Consider the following 18631-nt stretch of genomic DNA (forward strand, 5'->3'; position numbering starts at 1 on the left):
ACACACACACACACACACACACATATATATATATATATATATATATATATATATATATATATATATATATATAACGCTTGTGTTACTTCTATTCAGTTATACTTTCTAATCATAGACATAATACGTTGTAAAAAGGCCACGTGATAAAGATAAAGTTTATGTAGTTCTGTTTCCACACAGGCTACCATGGGATTGTTGAACAAAATGTTTCTGGACCTCAACTTTTCAAAGTATCTAAATCTTATCTCAAACCCACAATATAAACCTTCAAGTTTTCAAAAAAAAAAAAAATATGATATATATGAAAAGTCTTTTGAATTATGTTTGTTCAATTCATGATAAGAAGGGAAGTGTGTCAGATAATTCTTGTTTAAGCACTCACTGAAAAGTTGCAGCTTTTTACGGAGAGAATCAAGCTGGGAAACTTTATGTTATTTTCCTTGAAGGTTCGTGTTTAGTAGGTTGAGGTGGGCATTCACTTCTATAAGACTTGCTTGGGAGCAAAGAAAATCTTTATCGTGTAGCTGAATTTGGCACTGTTCTGAATTACTAATATGCTGATTTTGTAGAAATGGTAGAATATCTTTCATTAAAGAAAAGAAACGAGGTGTTTTCTAGCTTTCAGCCCCCTAACACTTGAATATAGTGAGAGGTCAATGTACTTGGTGTTCAGTTTTTCCATGAATGATATAAATTTTCTATTCCACGGGAATTATTTCCACCTCTGATTAAGCTCACAATACTGACAACACTTATCATGACATCACTCATCAGCAATATATTACTTCATGGAGCCTCTTAGTGAATAATGCAGTGTAGTGTGATGCAATGCATTCCATTTTTCTTTAAAAGTCCAACTAACCCCACATTACTACCAACCATAGCTTTCGCACCATCAGTTACAATGCAGGAACAATTTTTAAACCCTCCATATTCATTGATTACGGATTTGAGGGAAACGTATATAACAGAACCTCTGCTATCATCATTCAATGACTGCATCTTGATGTGCTTCGGGTATGTTATATTATTAATGATTATTTAATAATTATGATGTTAATATTGTTGAGAACACTGCCAACAGCTACATGATTCCTAATGCTACCGCTAGATGTCGGTGTGTATTGTTAGTTGTGTCCCGCTATATCCAATAAAGCTGAGTTGTAACTTGTGAGTTTCCATCATAAATATCACCTCCGATATATGGCATCAAGACATGGTGGCAGTTGACGGGATTAAAAACGACACCTAGAACTCGCCAAGCAAATATTATGCAGTATAGGCCTTTTAGATACTGTGTTTTAAGCCTAAAAATACTGAGCATCCCTGACCGGCAAACATGGCTTCATCGACGGAAGGTATTGCAGCCCCAGCAAAATTCACTGCTAGCCTAGGGGCCGACAACGAACGTGAATGGAGGTCTTTTAAGCAACAGTTCGAGAGTTATTTACTTGCTTCTGAAAAGGACAATAGACCTGAAGAGACTAAGGTGGCCCTACTTCTAAACATTGGAGGTGAAGAACTTCTACAGAAATACAACTCTTTTGAATTTCCTGTCCCAGCAACCGGTAACCCTAATCCAGCCAATGTGTTGAAGGATGTTTTGGCGAAATTCGACGTCTATTTCTCTCCGCGCAAGAACGAACTCGTGGCAAGGTACAAGTTTCGAAGATGTGTGCAGGAAACAAACGAAACATTGGAAACCTACGTTACTAGATTGAAGATTCTTGTGAAGGACTGCAACTATGGTAACCAACGAGACAAGCAGCTGAGGGACCAAGTGGTGTTTGGATGTACTGAGGACAAGCTTCGTCAGAAATTATTTGAAGTCGAAGACCTTACCCTTGAGAAAACATTGGATTTGTGTGTTGCCTTTCAAGCAAGCAAAAGGCAGATGGACGTCATCAAGTCTACTCCTCGCCAGACCAATGACAGTGTGGCCAAAGTGAGAGAAAAGTCTAGAAGGGAGAAGACTACTGATAGCAGACACAACGCAGACCATGATGGTAGGCCTAGGCATGAAAACAATGAAGGTAGGCCTAAGTCCAGTAAACCCAGTGTTCCTACGAGTAAGTTGCGCCCTTGCAAATTTTGTGGGGAAAAACATGAATGGCGTAAGGAAAAGTGTCCAGCTCATGGTAAGAAATGTATAAAATGTGGTAATTATAATCATTATGCTGTTAAATGCAAAAGTAGGAAAATAAATTATGTATCAGGTAATGACAATGACTTTGATGTGAACAGTTCAGATGAATCTGAATGTGAATATTTGCTAAGAGTGTGTAGTAAAAAAGGTACCTGACACTTGCACGCATTCGTGGCACGCACTGGCACGCATTGATGCGCGAACTCGCGTGAACGGGTCGTGAAAATATCGTGAACAGTGCTGGAACTGGCGTGCCAGTGCGTGCCATGCGTGCCCAGAACTTTGAAATGTTTAAAGTTTGTGGCACGCATTGGCACGCACAAAATAGTCGTGAAAAAGTCGTGAACGATGCGCGAACTGGAGTGAACTGGAGTGAACAGTGCGGGAACTGGCGTGAACTGGAGTGAACGATGCGGGAAGTGGCGTGAACTTTATAATGAAGAGAAACAAAAAGGAAACGAAAAAATTAATGAAAAGGAAAGAAAAATAAACCTAATAAATTTTTATATTTGCTGTTTTAATGTGAAAAAAATGATATTTTATTTCAAACTATTTCTATAACTTTATAATGAAGAGAAACAAAAAGGAAACGAAAAAATTAATGAAAAGGAAAGAAAAATAAACTTAATAAATTTTTATATTTGCTGTTTTAATGTGAAAAAAAATGATATCTTATTTCAAACTATTTCCATAACTTTATAATGAAGAGACAAAAAGGAAACGAAAAAATTAATGAAAAGGAAAGAAAAATAAGCCTAATAAATTTTTATATTTGCTGTTTTAATGTGAAAAAAAAATGATATCTTATTTCAAATTATTTCTATAACTTTATAATGAAGAGAAACAAAAAGGAAACGAAAAAAATTAATGAAAAGGAAAGAAAAATAAACCTAATAAATTTTTATATATGCTGTTTTAATGTGAAAAAAAAATTATATCTTATTTCAAACTATTTCTATAACTTAATAATGAAGAGACAAAAAGGAAACGAAAAAATTAATGAAAAGGAAAGAAAAATATAAACCTAACAATTGTTTATATTTGCTGTTTGAATGTAAAAATAAAATGATGTGTTATTTCATGCACACACTTATTTTCCTCTATTACCAATCAAGAGCCAAAACTTTTGTTTTAAATAAAAATGAACTGAAAAATAAACCCAAGAAATTTTTAAGTTTGCTGTTTGAATGTAAAAATAAAAGGATGTTTTATTTCATCAACATACTTATTCTTCTTTATTACCTTAAAATGAAGAGCAAAACAAATTTTTTTCTGTTTGCTGTTTTAATGTAAAAATAAAATGATTTCTTATTTCAACACACTTTTTTCTCTATTACCCTAAAATCAACAGCCTAAAAACTTTTCATGTTTGCTGCTTTTAATGTTTATATAAAATGATTTCTTAATACTTGTACATATTTTATGTCTGCTATTTATATGTAAATCAAATTATTGAAACAAAAATAAAGGGCAACAAAAAATACAAACGAAAAATATACGTTTGTTCTCCTCAATGCAATGGTGTCTCTGACAGAAAGCATTGTTGTCTCTTCCAAAGCCAATCCAAGAATGTCCTCGGGTTGGAGAAGCCCGGTTTTTATATGGAGTGGCCAATTCGTGAACTGGCGTGAATGATGCGCGAACTCGCGTAAACGTGTCGTGAACTTCTCGTGAACTAGGCGTGCCAATTCGTGCCATGAGGTGAATGTCGCGTGAACTTGTCGTGAACGATGCGCGAACTGGAGTGAACTGGTCGTGAACAGTGCGGGAAAAACACCAGTGCATGGCTAAAATGCGCGCAAGTGTCAGGTAGGCTAAAGGATAAGCTAATTGAAGCTGATTTTGAAGTTAATGGTAAAGTAATCAAATTTCAAGTAGATTGTGGAGCTAGTGTAAATGTAATTTCTCAATATTTAATTCCCAATGTCAATTTAAAGCCTTGTGACACTACCCTAGAAGTGTGGACTTTAGACACAGTTAGGCCTAAGGGAAAATGCAGGTTAGTAATTAGAAATTGCAAGAATAGGAAGAAATATAACCTTGAATTTTTGGTTGTTGATTGTAAATACACTCCATTATTAAGTAAAAGAACATCAGAGCAAATGGGACTTATTACAGTGAATTATGAAAATATTTCTGCAACTAAAGATGTACTTGATAAATATGACAATGTATTTAATACTGATGTGCGTACATTCCAAAATGTGGTTAGACTAACCATTGACACAAATGCAAAACCAGTGGTGATTCCTAAATGCAGAGTTCCAATTAACCTTAAAAACAGAGTATGTAAGAAAATAAATGAAATGGAAAAACAAAAGATAATAGCTAAAGTTGACCAACCTACTGACTGGGTGAGTCAGATGGTTGTAGCTGAAAAAAAAAAAAAAATAAGGATTTAAGAATTTGTATTGATCCACAAGCTTTAAACAAGGCGTTGAAAAGGGAACATCATCCTATCCCTGTAATTGATGATATTCTACCCCAACTGTCAAAGGCAAAGGTTTTTTCATCTTTTGATTTGGCCAATGGGTATTGGCATTGTGTTCTTGATGAAGAATCTAGTGTTTTAACCACCTTTCAAACCCCTTTAGGTCGATACAGGTGGCTCAGACTGCCATTTGGTTTAAATTGTTAGTGGTGAGATTTTCCAAAAACAGTTAATCTTGAATCTTGTGAATCTTGACGATGTTTTAATTTGTGGTGTAGGTGAAACGTATGAGGAAGCTGTTAAAGACCATGATAGTAGGCTAATCAAATTTTTGGAAAGGTGCCAGGCCAAGGGTATAAAACTTAATAAGTCTAAGGCCGTATTAAGAAAATCTGAAATTGCTTTCTTAGGTCATAAAATCACAAGTAAAGGTCTCATGGCGGACCCTAAAAGGGTGGAAGCTATCCTGAATATGAAACCACCTACTGATGTAGCTGGTGCTAAAGAGTTTACAGATATGATTAATTACTTGTAAATTCCTTCCTAATTTATCTGAGGTGTTAGAACCAATAAGGAAATTAACTCACCAAAATACCGAATGGAATTGGACAGAAAAACAAGAAAAAGCTTTCATAGAGTCAAAAAGGCTAATCACTAATGCCCCAATACTGCAGTACTATGACCCTAACTTAGACCTTGTCATACAGTGTGATGCTTCACAAAATGGGCTAAGTTCAGTATTGTTACAGTGTGGCAGGCAAACCAATTGCTTTTGCTAGCCGTGCTTTATCAGAAACCGAAAAAAGATACGCACAAATTGAAAAGGAAACACTTGCAATTGTTTTTAGTCTTAGGAAATTTCATGAGTATGTCTATGGTCGTAAAGTAATTGTTGAGAGTGACCACAAACCTATAGCTAGTATTGTTTTGAGACCCTTGTGTCATGCTCCCAAGCGACTGCAAGGAATGTTGCTTAACATTCTACAATACGATGTTGAAATCATACATAAAAAAGGTAAGGAAATGTATGTGGCTGATGCACTCTCAAGATCTTATTTGCCATTAGAAAATTATAAAGAAAGTGAATTTGAGCACGTTAACATGCTTGAACATTTACCAGTAAGAAAAGAGCGTCTTGATGAAATTAAATATGAAACAGACCAGGATGAGACTTTGCAAATTTTGAAATCATTAATCTTGAAAGGTTGGCCAGAGGGAAATGAGGAGATACCTAATGTAGTCAAAGCCTATAGTCATACCAAGGATGAGTACTCAGTTCAAGACGGGTTAATTTTTAAGAGTAATAGAATAGTCATTCCATTAAACCTTAGACATAAGATAATGCAGGTCGTCCATTCAGCACAAATAGGAATTGAGGGCTGTCTACGAAGAGCCAGAGAATGTATCTATTGGCCAGGAATGAACTCTGATATAAAGCAATACATCTTATCATGTGAAATTTGTAATAAATTCCCTAGTGCTCAACAAAAGGAAACCTTAGTTAATCATGAAATTGATGATCGACCATGGCAAAAGGTTGGAGTTGATCTAATGAGTATTGAAAAACATAATTATCTTATAACTGTTGATTACTTCAGCCATTTTTGGGAAACTGACTACCTAGAAAATACATTAGCCAGTACAGTGATTAGAAAACTTAAATCTCATTTTGCTAGGTATGGCTTGCCTTGTGTATTGATTAGTGATAATGGACCCCAATTTGTAAATAAGGAGTTCGAACAGTTCACAACTGACTAAGATTTTGAGCATAGGACAAGTAGCCCTACATATGCCCAATCTAATGGGATAGTCGAATCGGCAGTGAAAACATCTAAGCGTTTAATTAGAAAAGCTATTGAAAGTAATAAAGATCCCTATCTAGCTATTTTGGACCATAGGAATACCCCTACTAGTGATAAAGATGCTAGCCCATCACAGTATAGCCTAGGTAGGAGAACACGTACCAAATTACCAATGTTATCTAAGTTACTTGAAAATCAAAATGTAAATTTAGAGTTGGCTAAGGAAAAGAAAAGATTAAAAAATGCTAAGAGTAAATTCTATTATGATAAAAATGCTAAAGATTTAAGTATTTTGCATGGAGGAGACAATGTACGTCTTAAACCTTATGTTTTGGGCAAGAAGGAATGAAAAAGGGAAAAGTTGTGGAACGATTAGATGAGAGGTCATATCTAATTGAAAGCGAAGGCAAGCTATTTAGAAGGAATAGAGTTCAATTGAAAGAAACCCCAAGTGATGTGCATATGCCCCAGGTAAATGAACCAGTAACTATTGACCTTAGTGGTAATGAAACTGAAACTCCTGTCAAAGTGGAAAACGAAGTTGTAAGTAACAGACAGACAAGGTCAACCAGAAATAAATTACCCTCTAAGTATTCTGACTATGAAATGTAATGATGTTGTGAGGAATTTCCCTAACGTCATATAAATGTTATGATTAAGAAGTGTAGCAATCTGTTGTGTATTTCCTCAAATGGCATGTTGAATTTCATACCAAGAATGAATATTTTATTTGTGAACAGGTTCAACCACATATACATCATAGTGTACAATGTTTTGAATGTAATAACTTTTAGAGCTGATTGTAGTCCTAATCAATAACCTATCAAAGTAAATTCAGTGTAGCATTCTAACTTGTAATCCATCCAAATAAGTGTAAAATTAAAAGAAGAAAAGATGTTATATTATTAATGATTATTTGATAATTATGATGTTAATATTGTTGAGAACGCTGCCAACAGCTACATGATTCCTAATGCTACCGCTAGATGTCGGTGTGTATTGTTAGTCGTGTTCCGCTATATCCAATAAAGCTGAGTTGTAACTTGTGAGTTTCCATCATAAATATCACCTCCGATATATGGCATCAAGACAGGGTATAACAAAATCTTCGTCAGTGGTGTCAAATTTCTTACAATGTTCCATCATATTTCATCTTGCAAATATTTGGTGAGATAATGACACACTTTCAGATTAATTTCCTACCCGGTACTTTTTATTCAGCAAACTATTGTACAATTTTACTGTAAACTGCTTTATTAATTCTCCATCCCTAAATGATTTTCTATTTCTTATAAGTCACATAGTAACTTCATATGAAACAGTACAACTATCGGTTCTTGATTTTCAGAAGTTATGTAGCCTATGCTTTTGTTGTTGAGGTTTTCAAGATATTCATTATATCACTTTATGATTTTCTCACAAATTGGGCATACTTTTCTCTGTGCAATGTCTCATAATGCCTTCGAACGATATATTCCTTAACAACAGAGCCTATTTGCTACCACACAATATTCTTCCCACTTCATATCATATGCTCTGTTCACATTGGAGCATTTCTTTTCTTACTTAGACTCATTATGGAAAGACGTTATTAACAATAACGTTACCATTATATATTCTTACATTTATAATTGTTATTGTTATTATTATTGTTCTATCTACCGTCAAAAGTAGACTATAAAATTAGCATTGAACGCATGTTATGAGAGAGAGAGAGAGAGAGAGAGAGAGAGAGAGAGAGAGAGAGAGAGAGAGAGAGAGAGATTACACGAATTCTAATGAAATATATAATTTTGTTTTTATTTCATTATTTAGCATTGTAATTTTTATTAGTATTCAGGTGGGATCATTTTAAGTCCAGTAAGGTTCCGTCACATTAAATCATACTGCAAAAATAGGTCAGTGTTGGAGGGCCATAAAAAAGCAATATGGCCCGCGGGCCTGTAGTTAGACCAGCCTGCTCTCTTCTCTTTTTTTCAATTGGCCATATTCCTGTTTCTGCTATTAGCCCTCAGAATGGTGTGGTACCAACCTGTTCAAACATTCCTTTCATAATTTTGTACTGTATACCCTAAAATTCTTTCATTTCTTTTTCTTTTACTAATTTTGACGGGGATAGTCCAGTAGTAGTAGAAGTGGATGCGTCTCCAGTGGGTGTGGGATGTGTTCTAATGCAGAAATTTAATGGTATTGAATAACCAGCCTATTTTGCAAGTACAAAATTGTCAGCTGCTGAGTTGAAATACTCACATTGGACAAGGAAGCTCTAGCTTTGGTTTATGTATCCAAGTTTAAATAATTTTTGTTAGGGTCGCAAATTCGTAATCAGAACTGACCACAAACCTTAACTTGGTTAATTTGGCTAAACCAATACGGTACATATGAATGCTAATGCTAGGGTACAACGTTGGACCTTACTGCTTTCTCAATTTGATTACGATTTATGTTTTAAAGCTGGCAAGGACAATGTTGTCGCAGATGCTTTAAGTCGGCTACCCATTTCTGATTCGGATTCAACTACCCTTACTGAATATGTACATATGGTTCAAGCTTTGGATGATAGAAATTTATCTTTTGAATCAATTAAATCTTTGTCTAAATGTGATCCTGTCCTTAAGAAAATAATCAGTTGAGTGAAATATGGCTGGATTAATGATCCTTTAATTTCTGATTTTTCCAAAGTGAAAGACCATTTAAGCCTTTTGCATAGAAACCGTGTGATTATGCAATCTGATATTCGAAAAGTAGTGTTTAATCAATTGCATGTTTGTCATAATGGTATTAGTGCAATGAAAGCTGAAACACGCAATTGGGTATGGTGGCCAAAAATAGACCAAGAAATTAGTGAAATGACAAAATCATGTAATGTATGCTTTAAAAACTATCAAACTCCTAAATCTTCTGTATTGTCGTGGCCAGAGACTGGTAAACCATGGGATACAGTAAATATAGACTATGCTTGTCATATAGATGGAAACTACTTTTTGATAATCATTGATTCTTACTCTAATTTTTGGATATTCATGTAACTAAATAAACCATATCAATTGTAACTATTGCAAAATTGAGACTTAGTTTTTGCAATTCTGGATTACCCAGTATTCTTGCGTCATCTATACTTTTATAACTTTTTATGCTTTTCCTGTTTTGTATTCTGCCGACCCGAGCCGTTCCTCAGTGGCCATTTACTTTTGTGATTAATTTTCTACTTAATAAAGACAGCATTGACGATGATTTTGGTTTTACCCTAATCCCATCACCTCGAACTTATAATATCATTCAAAAGAACCCTTTCCTATATAGAGATGTCAGGACTTATCTGTTTAAATGACCCCTTTCTTATCTGAAATTGTCAAGACTGAACCATTAAAAAGACCCCTTTCTTATTTGGAAATGTCAGGACTGAACCATTCAAAAGGCCTTTCTTATCTGAAAAATTCAGGACTGAACTGCTTGAATTAAGACCCTGTAAGGACAGTGAGACAAGCGTCCCCAAGATCAACTGATACTTTATTCAAACGTGCATGGGAGTATATTACAAGGTGCGGACGGAAAGGTAGGATGGCGCTGGCGCCAAGTCAGAATGAATTGCCCGCAAAATATATGTGTTTTCTTACACTTACAAATATACGAATTATGAATTAACAGAAACATGTAATGAAATGATACATATGCCAAAATGTAGCTCTGATAGAGCGGAATACAGATATATGGGAAACCACGGTGTGGCGAAAGGAGAATTCAAATAAATGAGCAGTTTGTTGCTTCTGAACGACGAAGGGAGTGGTGTCCTTACAAGTACTCCCCCCCCCAAGACATCGGGCGGCGTAGAGGGCTGATGATCAATCTTCGTATCTTTTCAGGCGTCGGAGGGTTCCTCTTGTTTTTGAACGGAAGGGCGCGCCGGCGGTCGGCGTAAGGATCTCTTCCTCTTGTCGTCATTTGATGATTTTTCTTTTGTTGGGCGCCTTGTTTTGAGGTGGAACTCTGGATCTGCCAGGTCCGGCGGAGGCGGTGTCGCTTCCTTCGAGAAATGCTGGTTTCACGCGGTCTATTGAGACCCAGTCCTCTTGGCCATGGACGTCGAGAAGGAAGGCTTTCGTTGTCCTCTTAATTACCCGGTAGGGGCCTCGATAAGGTCTAGTTAGTAGTTGTCAATAAGCGTCGACACGGACGAAAACGTACCCGCAGTCATCCAGGTTTTTTGGCTTGAAGTGCTTGGTTCTGTCCTGGTAAGTTTTGAGACATGGCCTGAACTTCCTGGCGATGTCCCTTAGGTGATCCAGCTGCGTGTCGTCGGTCGATGAGGGAAAGAATTCGCCAGGAACTGCGAGCGCCTCCCCGTAAACCTTTTCGGCGGGCGAAGGTTCGCCGTCTGCGCGAGGGGCGGTGCGAAGGCTGAGGAGTACCCAAGGAAGTTGTGATTTCCAGTCCCCGTCGGTGCAGCTCGCCATCAGGGACGCCTTGAGGGCGCGGTGAGTTCTTTTGACCATGCCGTTTGCCGCGGGGTTGTATGCCGTGGTGCTGTGGAGCGTCGTCCCCATCAGGTTCGCCAAAGCGAGCCATATTTCTGAGAGGAAAGCGGGGCCTCTGTCTGTCGTGATGTCGTCAGGAACGCCAAACCTGCTCACCCAGCTTGACAGGAGGGCTTCGGCGCATGCTTGAGTCGTAGTTTCGGTCATCGGCGATGCCTCCAACCACCTTGTGGAGCGATCAATGATCGTAAGCAGGTAGCGAGCAGATCCAGAAGGGGGCAATGGTCCCACGACGTCGATGTGTATGTGACCGAAACGTCTTTTTGGCTGGGGGAAATCGCCTACCCCCGATTCGGTGTGACGGCTGACTTTGCTTGACTGGCAGTTGATGCATGACTTCGCCCATTCCCGGGCGTCCTTTTTTATCCCTGGCCAGACGAACTTTTCAGACAGAAGGCGAGCGGTGGTGCGTCCTGAGGGGTGTGAAAGTCCATGGATGATATCGAATATTTTCCTTCTGCAGGAGGCTGGTATCCAGGGACGTGGGCGGCCGGTGCTGGTGTCGCAAAGAATAGTTACTCCTGCTGGTCCGAGGGGAATCGCACTTATCTTGAGCGCGGATGGCCCCGTCAGGTGATCCTGTGCTTCTCGGTCGGTGCGTTGTTCGGTTGCGAGATTGGCGTAGTCGATTCCCAGGTGGATTGCGTCAATTTCAATCCTTGAAAGGGCGTCCGCGACGGGATTTTTCTTTCCTGGGACGTAACGTATGGTGCACCCGAATTCGGCGATTGTTGCGAGATGACGTTGTTGTCGGGAGGACCATGCGTCAGTCGATTTCGTAAAAGCGTGTACGAGGGGTAGATGGTCCGTCGCGATTGTGAAGGGAGTGCCCTCCAAGATGTGCCTGAAGTGGCGGACGGCGAGGTAGACGGCGAGGTAGACGGCGAGGAGTTCCCTATCGAAGGTGCTGTATCTTGTTTCGGCAGGTTTCAATTTCTTGATGAAGAATACCAGCGGTCGAGGAGACCCATCGACGAGTTGCTCCAGCACAGCCCCACAGGCGACGTTGCTGGCGTCGGTCGTTAGTCGCAGGGGCGCGTTGTCGTCGAAATGAGCCAGGGTGGTGGCATTCGCGAGGGCATCCTTCGTCTGGGTGAATGCCTGTTGCTGGGGCAAACCCCACTCGAGTTTTTTCGCTTTTCCTTTCAGGACGTTGTCGAGGGGTGACAGGGTTTTTGCGATGTTGGGGATGAAGCGCCTGTAGTAATTGACCATCCCCAGGAACTCCTGAAGTTGACGGATGGTCGTAGGTATTGGGAACTTTCTGATGGCGTCGACCTTCATTGTCATGGGTTTTACCCCGCACGAGGATACGCTGTGACCAAGGAAATCCACTCCTTCCGCACCGAACGTGCATTTGTCGAAACGTACGACCAGGCCGTTCTCCCTTAGGCGTTTGAGGACGGTGCGGACGTGCCTCCTGTGTTCCTCCTTGGTTTTCGAGAATATCAGGATGTCGTCGACGTAGCAGACGCAGAAATGTAGGTCACCCAGAATGCTATCCATTAGTCGTTGGAAGGTCGCCCCGGCGTTTTGTAGACCGAAGGTTGAGTATGCGAAGGTGTAGGATCCAAACGGCGTTACAATGGCAGTTTTCGGGATGTCTTCCGGAAATACGGGGACCTGGAAGTAAGACTTGAGGAGGTCCATCTTGGTAAAATTCTTCGCGCCGTGCAACGTGTTCGTTAGGTCCTGCATGTTGGGCAGCGGGTAGTGATCGGGCGTTGTGATGAGGTTGAGGCGCCTGTAGTCGCCGCAAGGTCTCCAGGACCCGTCCGGCTTTTTTACCATGTGTAGGGGCGATGCCCAGGGGCTCGATGCTTTCTTACAGATACCCATGCGTTCCATGTCCTCAAAGGCGCGTTTGGCATCCTTCAGTTTCTGGGTCGGTAGGCGGCGGAATTTGGCGTGAGTAGGAGGTCCTGTCGTTGTGATGTGGTGATAGATCCCGTGCTTGGACGGGGAACCTGGCGAGTGTCGGAGCTCGGGCTTGAAAACCTCGGGAAATTCTTGTAGGAGGTCGGCGTAGGGGTGCGTCGTTACGGCGGATACGGACATTGTTGCAGGGACGTGTTCTAGGGCGCGGGACTGGCAGGTTCCCGTGTCGATGAGGCGTTTGTTAGCGACATCGACGAGGAGTCCGTGGTGGGCGAGGAAATCCGCACCGAGGAGGGGGCGATTGACGTCGGCGATGGCGAAGGGCCAAGAATACGAACGGCCCATGATAGATATCTTGAGGGTCCTAATCCCATAGCACCGTATGGAGATCCGTTGGCGGCGATGAGTGAGGGAGCATTTTTGTCGGGACCACGGTCTAGGTCGGACTTGGAAGGTGGGAACGTTGACTGCATTGCGCCGGTGTCTACCATGAGTCTACAGTTGGAAATGGTATCGAGGATATAGAAACCATTCTTGTTTTGGTTACCTGCGGCTGCGATGGTGGCAGGTGGATGCTTCTGGCGTCGTCTTTTAGGGAAACTGCATGGTGCTCTACATTTCTTGGCGTCGCTGCCGAATTGTTGGTGGTAGAGGCACCATGCTGGGTTAGTCCTAGGGTTCGGTCGTGATGGTTGCGGCGGTTTCTTTCTTGATAGAACGTTGATCTCGTCGTCCTCAGGGGCCGTTGCCGAGGAGTCTATGGAAGAGCAGCTGCTGAAGGAAGAGAACGAAGGCGGTGTTGACGATGATGCTCCGAGGCGAGATGCTTTGGAGGCCTCGTGGAGCTTCTGAGCATTCGACAGGAGTTCGTTCATCGGGAGCGTGTCGGCGTCTGTCAATCGGGCCCTTACGTCCTGTGGTAGGCGTCGAAGAAAGATCTCGCGAGATAAGCTAATCTCACGTCGTCGGCCGTTGCTGTCTGTTTCGGGGAGCAAAAGCAGGCCGGTTAACTCGTCCCACGCCTCGACAGGAGAGGTGTCACCCATGGGCTTGCTGGCGAGGTCCAGGACTTTCTGTGCCCTTGCTGAGACGGAGAGGGAGTAGATACCGATGAGTTTCGTTCTCAGGTCGACGTATGAAACTTGGCCGGCCTGGGCGTCGAGCCATGGGGAAATCTTGTCGAATACCTCTTCAGGTATGGAGGTGAGAACGATGTCAGTCTTGGCGCAGGAGTCGCTGAGTCTAGCGACACGGAAGAGTACGTCTGCTCTCAGGAACCAGGAAGCGGTGTTGTGTTGAGAAAAGGGCGGCAGTTTGACTTTGGGCGTGGAGGCGAGGCCGTTGGGTGCGATGGGCGTGTTGCTTCCTGCATCGTGGCCAGACGACGAGTCGGTGAAGAGGTGAGAAGTTGATATGTCGGTTAAGCTCATCCTGCTGCCTTACATGCACCGAAGTGTGGGAGAACCAAAGGCAGGTTCATGCCTAAGGTAACGGAGTATAGAGAAGGTAGCACGGCCGTAATAAGTCCGTAAATGGCAAAGCCAAAACCGCTGATGCTACTTTCAACTCCGGGGTCACCAGTTGTAAGGACAGTGAGACAAGCGTCACCAAGATCAACTGATACTTTATTCAAACGTGCATGGGAGTATATTACAAGGTGCGGACGGAAAGGTAGGATGGCGCTGGCGCCAAGTCAGAATGAATTGCCCGCCAAAATATATGTGTTTTCTTACACTTACAAATATACGAATTATGAATTAACAGAAACATGTAATGAAATGATACATATGCCAAAATGTAGCTCTGATAGAGCGGAATACAGATACATGGGAAACCACGGTGTGGCGAAAGGAGAATTCAAATAAATGAGCAGTTTGTTGCTTCTGGACGACGAAGGGAGTGGTGTCCTTACAACCCCTTTCTTATCTGAAAATTTCAGAAATGAACAGATCAAACTATCCCTTTCTTGTCTGGAAACGACAGAATTCAGCCATTCCTGAACATGAGTTTTTTTTTTCTTTTTTTTTTTAATTGCATGTAATGGCACAAGAACAATGATTCTTTTTTGGGCTCAAGCCATGACGTCCTGATGGAAGGTTCCTTTTTGGTAGCTTCCTTGGGTATATTAACTACTAGGATATTCCCAGAGAATTTAACCACAGGTTATCACAGAATTCTTACTTCTGGAGCGAGTATCCTAAAGGTTTCCCTTTAAGACATCGTATATCAACAGGGGGACGCATGTATTAACACGCCACATAGCTATCTGCACACCATATAGAGTTAACACTTCGATATGGAGGGGCGGAGAATAACTGGGGAGCCGTTCCACAGCTACACTCGTCCGTGGCTACTTTTGGTACTCGAAACCTAAACAAACGGGCGCCATTGCTAAATGACGTCACGTCCGTCCTCATCCTTCTTTTAGTAGCTTGCCTTGCTAAGACGGATTTCCCCTTGTGCTTTTTTATCGGCTTGCATCTTCGTAATGTCGCTACCTTCAGCCTCGCCTTCTTCTGGAAAGTTCAGTACCAGGTCCCAGTATTGTTTAAATAAGCTCTGACCGTAAAGTAACTTATACTTTTTGAGATATTTCATGTTTTCTGGCGGAGCTGTGCTGCTACCGGACACGCCATTTTATGGCGTCGCTGTCCCTTGCATGCCTTATTTAGCTAGCCTGAACAGCTTATTCCGGCCTATTAACTAATTGATATTGTTAGTTATTTAGTCTTCATAGCTAGGAACTTCATATATCGTGTTTTGACGCTCTTTTATTCGGTCATCGCCTGACCCCATACTAGATTGCTAGCTTAGCCCCTAGGCCAGATTGCCTAGCACCCGTGTTCATGCATGATATATTCCAGTGATCCTAGGTTAAGTTATGAAGATAGTGGCATTATTTATTATACTGTTTACTGTGATGCAAGTGTTTTTCGCCTTCAGGGACCATATAGGGGATCGGTTTGATAGTGTGCTTTTCTAACCTAACCTAAATGTAGGACCCATATATGCTCCCTTCACCCCCTGCCTTCGGGCGTTCCCTCTGTGTGGCCATGCTCCCCCTGCCATGTAGGGGGATCAAGTCCGTATCAGAGTATTTATCGCTTCTCTGTCCTCCCTAAGGGAATGATCCCCCCTTAGGGTTGCGTCCGAGAAAGAGGAACGGCCTTTCCTTCCTCAGTTGCTGTGGTTAGGTTACTTAACCTTCCATGCAACTTGCAATGTGTCTTTCAGCCTACCTAGCTTTGGGTTTAACATCCCTTATCTAGGTTAGGCCTTGGGGGGGGGGAGGCTAGTTCTGTACTATTTAGTTGGAAACAGTACCCATGCACCGTTCTCATTCAGGTTACCTACCCTAGGCTAGGGAGCGTCCTCTCTTCCTTGGTGGCCGTTTTTGTACAGAGCCTCCCCTATGGAAGAACCCTTCTCTTCTCCCTCCCCACCTATCCCTTGGTATGGTATGTGTATAGGCTAGCCTATACACATCTGTCCCTAGTCCTACAACTCCTGCTTCGGGTGGTGTGATAGGGCTATCTTGAACTCCTGTTGGCAGGCCGCTCTGGTACATATACCCTTCATAGCGTCCTATGGGGTTAGCCACTGGAAGCGATTTGTCCGCAGGGGTTCCCCCTCTCTTGGGTGTACCCTAACCTTCCCTTGGGTTACTCTGGCACCCGGCCGACTGCCGGCCCCCTGCCATTGGGTGATAGGACCCACTCCTATCATGGGTACACTCACTCAGGTGGGATGCTAGAGGGGTTTGTGTTCTTACCCCTCCAATCCCTCCTTCTATCTCTCTTCCTATCCTGGTGCCGGTCCCTTGCCGCCTCTACTGCCGGCGATACCGCCCCTCTCTTGGTGATACATTCCTGAGATATCCTCCCTCCCCTAGTCGACAGCCCTCCGCGTGCCGGAGGGCTGCCGCCTTCCGTCGGTGTATAGCCGATGGCCCACCCTTACACTACCTAGCTTCGGTTGTCCGTCCTTCGGGCCGGCCTCCGGCGTGCCGGCATTGATTGCCGGCGGTCTGGGTATACCATACCTTCCTACCTTATCTTATGAACTAGTCACCAAGCCGGCAGCCGAACCGCCGCCTCCTGCCGGCGTGCCGCCGCTGTGCTGGCGGCCGCCAAGCTGGCATTATACCTGAATTCTCTATGTGTCTTCCCTAATGCCATAATCCCTGCCGGAGCGGCCTCCGGCGTGCCGCCGGTCTGCCGGCACCCTCTGGAGGCACCAAGGGACTTGCACCCCTTCTACCAGCTATCAACTACATGCTGATAGCCCTACACTGCAACCAGATAGCTTGGCTACTCCGATGGATAGGTATTGTCTTACCGTTCTATTAACGGCCGTGCTGTCTTCTTGCATATCACAATTTTCCAGCATACTGTGTGTCTTAGCGCAGCTGGTTGCCGGAACCCGATCTCATATGGGGTCTTCTACTACCCCCCTTTTACTATAAAGGTCTGAGTGGCCTCAGTCCTTGATATACATCGCAGGCAATATCTGCTAGAATTATCTTCTGCTTTCTTTGGCGGTCCATGAAGATTTCCGCTTTGTGTCCTCAGTCACAAACGAAATTGCCTACTGATAAGGTTACGGTAACCAGCTGGGCGGGATGCACAAGTATGTGTCTATCTACTTCCTTTCCCGCTCCACTCTCTAACATTACAATTTTATAAATTAATTAATGTTAAGTTAAAGCTTAACTACTTATAATTTAACTTTAGAGTAATGTAAGTCACTCTTATGACTTCCGTATACTCATGTTCTCTTTCTTTTACAGGAGGAGTACATCAAATGTGACCACAACTTCTGTGGAGTGAAGCGCCCGCACTTCTACGGGCACACGGCGTGTCGGACCCACGCCCCCTGCGCCAATAAGAAAGGCGAACTGAAATTCTGGGACCCGCAGCACTGTACAGTCTGCAAGAGTCGTCTGGTCGAAGCGTTCGACGATCCTCCTTCAGCGGAGGTAAGGGACACTGCTCGAGAGAAGCTACGCAAGTGGGTGCGTGGCTTCCAGAAGAACGCCACCGGACCGTATCTCGCCACTGAAGATTTGAGGGCCTTGCTTTTCCCGAAGGCATCACCAGACTCAATGGTCCCTAAAGATCAGATTCCCACCGTCCAGATAGTGGTGGAACCGGATGTGGTCATGGCTCAGTCCATGCATGAGTGCCGTTTAGACTCCGACAACGTGGAATGTATGTCGGAAGTGTCGGAGAACACGGAGAGGAACCTCATGGGCGATGAACTAGACTATGAGGACGATCAGGTGGAATAACCTGAGTCGGAGCAGGAGGTCGCTCCAACATCCACCCCTACACCAACTCCTACACTGACGGATGTATCACTCCCTTCTACATCCGCTACCCCGGATCCTACCCCATCCAACACTCAGGAGATCTTCAAGATGCTTGAAGCTCTCATGGATAAGAAACTCCGCGAGACGCATGAGTTCTTCAGGTCCAACATGGGAAGTTCAAAGCTCGGTTAAGGACCTCCCTGCATGCTCGGATACTAACCCATGGAGGTATGCTGAGCACATGCCGATCACCACGGGCAGGATCTTTATTAGCGAAAAGGTCGGCTCGATCGCGCTGGAAGAAGTGGAATTCTTCCCAAACTTTGAGGCTTACCCGGACTGTTACGTCCGACTTAGGTCTGAAACTGCCTCTAAAGAAGAGACCGAACCAAAGGAGGTTATCGTGTTCGATCTCCCGAAGGCCCAGGCTATGTTAGCCAACACGGTGAAAAGTAGGGGCTTCACCTGCTCTAAACTACTGGCGCTTAGCAAAAAGCACCCGACTTACGTCGCACCAGACGATGCGAC

At 42.9% G+C, this 18631-nt stretch overlaps 1 protein-coding gene across 1 annotated transcript; it reads left to right on the forward strand.

The window, feature by feature from the left end:
* Nucleotides 1-1339: 1339 nt before the first annotated feature.
* LOC137618387 (uncharacterized) lies at nt 1340-5112 on the forward strand. Its single transcript, XM_068348555.1, has 3 exons — nt 1340-2278; nt 4084-4500; nt 4807-5112. The coding sequence occupies exons 1-3, from the start codon at nt 1340-1342 to the stop codon at nt 5110-5112; spliced, it is 1662 nt and encodes a 553-aa protein (XP_068204656.1).
* The last annotated feature ends 13519 nt before the right edge of the window (nt 5113-18631 follow it).

This window comes from Palaemon carinicauda, chromosome 24 (genome assembly GCF_036898095.1).
Source record: "Palaemon carinicauda isolate YSFRI2023 chromosome 24, ASM3689809v2, whole genome shotgun sequence".
NCBI classification, from domain to species: Eukaryota; Metazoa; Arthropoda; class Malacostraca; order Decapoda; family Palaemonidae; genus Palaemon; species Palaemon carinicauda.

Excerpts from the sequence above, each read along its gene's own strand:
- LOC137618387 (XM_068348555.1), top strand. The coding sequence starts at position 1,340 with ATGGCTTCATCGACGGAAGGTATTGCAGCCCCAGCAAAATTCACTGCT. Across the intron at positions 2,279-4,083 it reads AATGTGAATATTTGCTAAGA|CCTTGTGACACTACCCTAGA; the intron begins GTGTGTAGTAAA and ends GTCAATTTAAAG. Across the intron at positions 4,501-4,806 it reads TTGACCAACCTACTGACTGG|TTAATCTTGAATCTTGTGAA; the intron begins GTGAGTCAGATG and ends TTCCAAAAACAG.